The following is a 7,243-nucleotide window of genomic DNA, read 5'->3' as shown; positions in this document are numbered from 1 at the left end:
AAATATCAATTAATTAATTAATTTTATCTTATCTATTGCTAAGACTGAGTCATCACATAATATTCTTGAATGTTTTGGAAAAGAGGCGCTGATGCATTGAAACCGTTTAATAGTTTGTAAATAAAAGTCACGTGATTTTAATACTTGATGATTGTTGGCTCCATCTTATGACCGAATATTTGCAGTTTGAGTTGCATTCATTTAAAATATCATTAAGAAATAATAATAATAATAATAATGATTTTTTTTTCATTCTCTTCATTATAAAAATTATTAAAAAAAAAAAAATGATTGTGTTATATTAAAATATTATGTGGCTTCATTGTTTCATATGTATAAAATTTACATATATACAATAAAAAGGTACCTGTTTAAATAATAACCGTCAAATTTAAAATATGCATTAAATATACATATAACATTATTAATTATTCATAAGATTATGATGCCTCAATCACTAATTAAATTATAATAAAATTGTTCATTATTATTTAAAAATGATAAAATTTTTATATGAATTTAATGATTTAATTGGTTTAAAAAACTTGAAAATATTAGAAACAAATAAATAAACAGCTAATATTTCTTCTTTATAGTGCAAATGCACCTTTATGACGCAAACATATGTAGTGTATAGTTTATGTAACGATATCTAAGTACACAAAATATAGAGATGTATATAGCATCAACACAATACAGTCGACTGTCATTTAATGGCGTCCAAACGTGTACTCCTAATAATTAATAAAATACAATACAGTGTATTATAAAACATATTATAGGAGAAAATAAGGACCTTTCAATTTCATTTTTAACGAATTTTTTTTTAAAATTGTTGCACGAATGCATACCATGGGTCCTAAGAAACATAAAAAGCACAAACGTGAACGTCATGAAGGTAAAGAAAAATAAAATCATTTTCATGTACAAAAACATCCAAGTATATTTGATCTTTTTCTTCTTTACTTTCTTATTATTATTATTTCTTGAATTATTCTGATTTTTCAATCCTACATAAAAGGGTAATGCTGTGATTCTTTTTATCAAAATTATTAGCAAGCACTGTTTGGTTCTCTCGCATGACAATTATTATATTTACTGCAATTTATGAGTAAATATTTAAATGTTGTGCTCAAATATCAATTATTTTTGTATATATTTTTTTTATTTCATATTTATAAAACCTTATAACTATCAGATTCATATTAAATCCATATTTATTTGTATTAACATAACTGATTAATGGTTGTATATTATATAATTCCAAATTCATTATTAAAGTATCACAATAACAACCATGATGGAGACGGTGCTATTTTTGATAAAAATAAATTCGAAATATCCAATCATAATGACCAATTATAAAATGTAAAATTCGACTGGAACATGATAACCATCATAATATAATACTTAACTAAATCGATTTGAATGTAAACTTGATTGGTTGTTGTTTTTATTGTTCTACAAATACCTTAGTGTATTGTACGTCGATTTATTTAGGAGGATCAAATAAAATAAATGATGATGAAAAGTAATCATTATTATTTTTGTTTGAATCCTCATTATCTTGTACTCATGGTTTAATGGTGTACAGGAATATTGACTGCGTTTTCACCATGGGCTAACTGAACTAAGTGAGATTGGAGTAGAAGTAAGGTGAATTGGAAAATATTGAGAAGGTTCCCATAGCAAGAGGTACAACGTGAAAGTAAGTTAGGGGTAACTCCAAAAATTGGATTAGTTGCACGAGAAAAGCTAGTCTATGCTTTGGAAATTATTCTCATTTCCCAATCCCCTTTTTCAACTTTACGTATATACAATAATTACTATATATATATATATACATATCATGTATTATAACATGTACAATGTTATATGATAAATACTTAATATCAATTTGAATTCAAATGTGAGGAAAGAAGATATCACTTTAGTAAGTTATCAATATTTTGGCAAATTAATATATTTGCTGATATTAAATATTTTAATATTGACTCCTAAAATAGATATTTTTTAAGTTGTAAAACTAACTTTATTTTTGTATTCAAGTTGATGTTGAAATTGTATTGCGCATTATTTGTAAAGTTTAAAATATTTTTACCAACTATTCAGTTCCTCACAACATGAGAAAATTTACTTCCAACTCGCTTTCAGTTCGTTTCAAGTGAAGACAAAGTCATTAATACAAATCACCTTTCTTTTATTCGATTTTTTTTATTATCAACACGTGACATGTTTTATTAAGCTTGATTTATTTTAATGTAAAAACAAAACAAATTGTTGTTTATCTCATGCATTACAAAATTAAAGATTTTTCATAGAATATGGAATATTGGTATGCTTTCTCATGTTATATCATCACTTTGCTCGTAAAAGTAGATTTTCTACTCTGCATGAACATTCACCAAACACTAAATTTTCATCTCTAAATTAACATGCGCATACATTTTTTTTTTTAACATTTGTTCAACTATCACTACCAATATCACTATTATTACCATCATATTCGTTATTATCTATTTTACATAAAAGTATCGTCAAAATATTAATATATAAAGTTAAGTAAAGTTAATATTGATCCATTTTTTTATTTAAATTCTAGAAAGCAATTACTTGAATGCCGAAAAACCGCCAGCATTAAAACTAATCCTTAAAGTTGGTGGAAATAGTACAGTAGACTACGCAAACGATTCGTTTAATCAACAATCAACAATGTTATCACATCAGCAGTATCAACAACAATTGGGTCACAATTATTTAGTAACTCAAGAGTCGGAATATGAAAAATATGTCAGTGGACATAAAAAGTTGAAGAAAAAAAAGAAGAAAAAAGACAAACGTCATAAACATCATCATAAAGAAAAGAAACGACGTAGAGAAGAATCAAGCCAGGAATCTATTGGTGATGCAGATGAAAGTTTATTAGAGGGACATAAAAAAGTGCTAAATCATCACAGTAATCTTCATCATAATCATCTTCATTCAGTATCAGTGAAACTTTCAAGTACAGAAAATAAAAGTAGCAACAACTCTGTTAGTAATAATGGAAGTTCCTTGTCGCCACATCGAGAACCAAGAAGTTGTGTTTTGAAAAAGATTGCAGAAAAAAGTCCTCTACAAAGGCTTCTAGAACATTTACTTAGATCAATGGAGAAACGAGATCCACAACAATTTTTTGCATGGCCAGTGACGGATAATATTGCTCCTGGTTACTCTCAAATTATCACAAATCCTATGGACTTTAGTACAATAAAGCAGAAAATAGATGAAAATACCTATCAAAGTTTGAATGATTTTATTGGTGATTTTAAACTAATGTGTGATAATGCAATGATTTATAATCATTCAGATACTATTTATTATAAAGCAGCTAAAAAGCTTCTGCATGTTGGCTTGAAGATGGTTACACCAGAAAAAATACGACAACTTCGGTCTGTCTTAACCTACATTCATGATATTACAAAAGACGAATTAGGCTTTGAGTTAGGATTTGAAGATCCAAATAATCCCGACGTACTTATGTCTGAAGAACAATTTGAAAAAGAACGAGAACAAGAAGATCAAAATGAAGAAGCTGAAGAAATAAAGAAGGAGAATGAACGTAAATTACAACTAGCTAATCTAGGTAAATTTGAAGCAATACCAGATGATCTTACACCTGAAGAAATACTTAAACAAGCACGTGGTGCTGCTAAATCGGCGTCCGATAAATTGTCAATGAAACGGTTAAATTCCAAAATGGGTTTCCTTCGGCAGAAAAAAGACGGCACTACAAGTTTACAAATAATCGTACATGGCGATGGTGTAATACCTGGAACCAACCAAAGACCAGTCTCTCTTGGTCAGTTAATTGGTAAACTGAGTCATGGTACTGGAAATCTTGCAGGTTTTCGTGAAGATCGTAGGAATATGTCAAAACCAGTAAAATCTTTGTATTATGGTGCATTTGGCTCATACGCACCCAGTTATGATTCTACTTTTTCAAATCTTACTAAAGAAGAAACAGAACTTGTTTATCAAACGTACGGCGATGAAACAGCTGTGCAGTATGCTGAATCTATTTTAGATTTTGCGAAAGACTGTGATTATACTCTTACTTTAGTCGATGATTTATTGGACATTCTCACTAATGGTGATCATAAAAAAACTAAAAAGATTTTGGAGGAAAAAAAGAAACTTAGAGAGGAAGAAGAGAGTATTAAAAATTTACTGGAAAAGCCAACACAACAATTTTGTAATAATAATAAAAGTATTCAACTTGATCGGATCAAAGTCGATGTGGATCAACTGAAAACTTTGACTGAACTAGGCATTAATACTAACTTTTTAGATGACTTGGGTAAGTTTTATATTATCATTAAGTTGCCTACTTTCAAACACTCTTTAGCCCGTTAAATATTTTTACAAACTAGTACTTTAGTTATGAGTCAGATCAAAATGAGAAATATTTTAGAATTAAACTGGTTCTATTCTCTTTCGTATCTTTAACAAGTGATCAGACATTTAGAGAGCAATTCTTTTAATTGACACAATCATATTTAATTTGAAATTTTTCAAGAATTTGAAACATAATTGAAAAAATTATCATATTTGTGTTTGATTTTTTTTATTATTCGTGAAACTACAAAATATATTAAAATATATGTTTTAAAATATATATATTTCTGCACAGTTTAAATAATGATGTACGTTTTTTCCAACATTTTTTCTCGCATTTTACACTCATATAAAATTAACTGAGCAATTTTGATTTGTAAATAAATACAAAAGCCCCTAGTGCACTATTTACTAGATTTACTGAGCATAAAATTTTGATTTTATTCTGATATTTTTTCATATTTTATATCTTGAAGAGAATTAAACATTTTTTCCATTCTAATTATTAAAATAATACCACAATAAGTTAAGTGGGTGAATTTGGTGACGAATTAAAGGATTATTAACAACCCATCTTTTCAAATGTTTGCTTATGAATGTAGAAAAAAATTTTAATATTTCATCCACGTTGAATAATAAGTAATTACAGCAAAAAAAAAGAAAAAAAAACGACAAACTTTAGAAAAGAAAAGCATTGTCGTTAAAAATAGACAAAAATATACATTGTTTTGTTTGCATATTTTAATCAATTTCTTAAGTTTATGAAGTACCCATAAAATAGCTCCAAACATAATATTATTATCCACGTGAATTTTCAGTATGCTTACGTAAATGGTTATTTCAATTTAAAATTACAACGTTTAGAAATAAAATTGCTATTTAACAGAGAATCCTATTCGTCGGTTAAAATACATTTCACTATGTTACCTGTCTAACGAACAAGTTAAATTTGAAATTCCTCTAGTCAATTAATTTTATACTATAACAACAATTGAAGAGAAATATAAATGATTATATCTCTTTTTCAGAAAAAGAAATAATACTCAATGAAGAGCGTGGTTTAATACAAAACCGTCTCGATGATACATCGCAGATGTTGGAAAGACTCCGTCAAGTGCAGCATGAACGACTGTCAGTTCCACCACCTGCACACTTGTCTGCTGTTCTTAAAGCATCGGACAATGAAGCCAATCTTGCCGGAAAAATAACTGAAAATATAACAGAGATAGCTAAGAAATTGCCACCGTCAGCTATAGCACCAATCGATGGATTAAGGAGAGCTATGGGTATAGCGCCAGTTGGTGGACCTGAACCAATGGAAGTTGATCCCATAACACACAACCCAACCATTGTCACGGATAACAATTTTATCAACCAATCTAATCTTAACCAATCATTACCTGCATCAAATTTAATACTCAACATGTCAGCTATACAAACAAATATTATTAATAATCAATCTAGTGATCAGTTAAATCAACCAACAATATGTCTTGTAAACTCAGTGCAACCTCCAATGCAAATCCAAATTGGATTGCCACATAATCAAACAACAACTGCGCTTTTAAGTGCTCCTGAAACTTCTGGTGTTAATGATCTTGAATCTGAACTACGAGAATTTTTAGAAAGTGATCCTACTTTAGGTCATTCACCACTTCATGATGATAAAACTTTAGAAGACATACTGTCAGAGTCTTAACATTCTTTACAACAATTAACATATTAACATTAATATTAATGATAATTATACAGATAATGTAAATTCGTCATATTTATAACTACTTGCGGTATATTCATCAAGTTGAACATAAATTAAAATAAGTTGTACTAATTGTAACTTTTAAACAAGCCTAAATTAATTAATATAAAATGAAAAAATAATTTGTTTTATTTAAAAATTTCCTTTTTTTTTTTTTCATTATTGAACATTCTTTTTAATTAACAGATCAATAAAAAGTCCTGTGATAGAAGTAAGTAAGTGGAGATAGTTTTATCGAATTGCAATACATTTTTACAATCAATTGGTTCTCTTTTATTATTTTGTACCACAAGTTCGAGTAATGTAATTGATTGTAGTAAATGAAATCGAAGTTTAGTATTTTATTTATAAATAGTACCACTATCCGAAGTATCTAATCAGCACATCTGTTTCAATAAATATAGCCATGACCTTTTTATTATAATTATCAACTGGACTTACACTGATGATTCGCTCAACATTAACTTAAATAAATATAAACTTTTGTAGTTGAATGAAATAGCATATAAATTGAGCTATAAATTTTTTAAATTAATTGAATATTTTTTAGTTTAATAAACAAAGTAAAATGTGTAGATGATAGATGCAGCCTTGACCGATCAAGCCAAGTCAGAAGAACAAGTCAATGTTAGGTCATACGTAGCTAGTAGTTATCGCATAAAAGTAATTGCAAAATACGCGCATGCGAATTTTATGAAACGACATCGTACAATCACAGCCTTTTGTTACGTTCTCCTTCCAATTAACTGTCCGTCAGATGCATCTATTGGTCCGGTTATTCACACCTGTGGAATAACCCATAGACCCTTCTTGGCGCTTATTACTTTGTCTCTTGTACTTTATATACCCGCAGGCTTTAACGAGAGCATAAAATACTAACAACGGTAGTAAGTACAAAGGGGTTTTTTTTTTGTACAAAGAGGATATTCAATTTCTATCCAAATTACAAGGTGGAAATTGCGAAACCGCTGAAGATGTCAATACACTATTCACTCATTTTCCGGTTGATTTCGATGTATTTGTGTAAGTACCAATCGATTGTTGATGGATGAATTCAAAGCCCGATGAAACAAAAAACTAAAATGAAAAAGCAACAATCAACAATAT

The 7,243-nt window shown here is 28.5% G+C and overlaps 1 protein-coding gene across 3 annotated transcripts; it reads left to right on the top strand.

The window, feature by feature from the left end:
* The first annotated feature begins 324 nt into the window (after nucleotides 1-324).
* On the top strand, nucleotides 325-6,240 carry Brd7-9 (Bromodomain containing 7/9). Of its 3 annotated transcripts, XM_035086632.1 has the most exons (4): nucleotides 636-898; nucleotides 1,595-1,708; nucleotides 2,603-4,339; nucleotides 5,406-6,240. In XM_035086632.1, the coding sequence occupies exons 3-4, from the start codon at nucleotides 2,713-2,715 to the stop codon at nucleotides 6,074-6,076; spliced, it is 2,298 nt and encodes a 765-aa protein (XP_034942523.1). In that variant the 5' UTR covers nucleotides 636-898; nucleotides 1,595-1,708; nucleotides 2,603-2,712; the 3' UTR covers nucleotides 6,077-6,240. The 3 variants fall into 3 exon arrangements, with proteins under 3 accessions (XP_034942524.1, XP_034942523.1, XP_034942522.1); XM_035086633.1 differs by lacking the exons at nucleotides 636-898; nucleotides 1,595-1,708 and adding an exon at nucleotides 325-363; XM_035086631.1 differs by lacking the exon at nucleotides 1,595-1,708 and having other exon boundaries at nucleotides 637-898.
* The last annotated feature ends 1,003 nt before the right edge of the window (nucleotides 6,241-7,243 follow it).

This window comes from Chelonus insularis, unplaced genomic scaffold, assembly GCF_013357705.1.
Source record: "Chelonus insularis isolate UGA/USDA-ARS -01 unplaced genomic scaffold, ASM1335770v1 contig_403_pilon, whole genome shotgun sequence".
Taxonomy (NCBI): domain Eukaryota; kingdom Metazoa; phylum Arthropoda; class Insecta; order Hymenoptera; family Braconidae; genus Chelonus; species Chelonus insularis.
This window is presented reverse-complemented; position numbering and strand designations above follow the sequence as displayed.

Bases quoted from the DNA above. Each gene is read 5' to 3' on its own strand.
- Brd7-9 (XM_035086631.1), top strand. From the start codon at position 844: ATGCATACCATGGGTCCTAAGAAACATAAAAAGCACAAACGTGAACGT. The intron at 899-2,602 runs GTAAAGAAAAAT...TTTAAATTCTAG, and splicing joins CAAACGTGAACGTCATGAAG to AAAGCAATTACTTGAATGCC. The intron at 4,340-5,405 runs GTAAGTTTTATA...TCTCTTTTTCAG, and splicing joins TAACTTTTTAGATGACTTGG to AAAAAGAAATAATACTCAAT.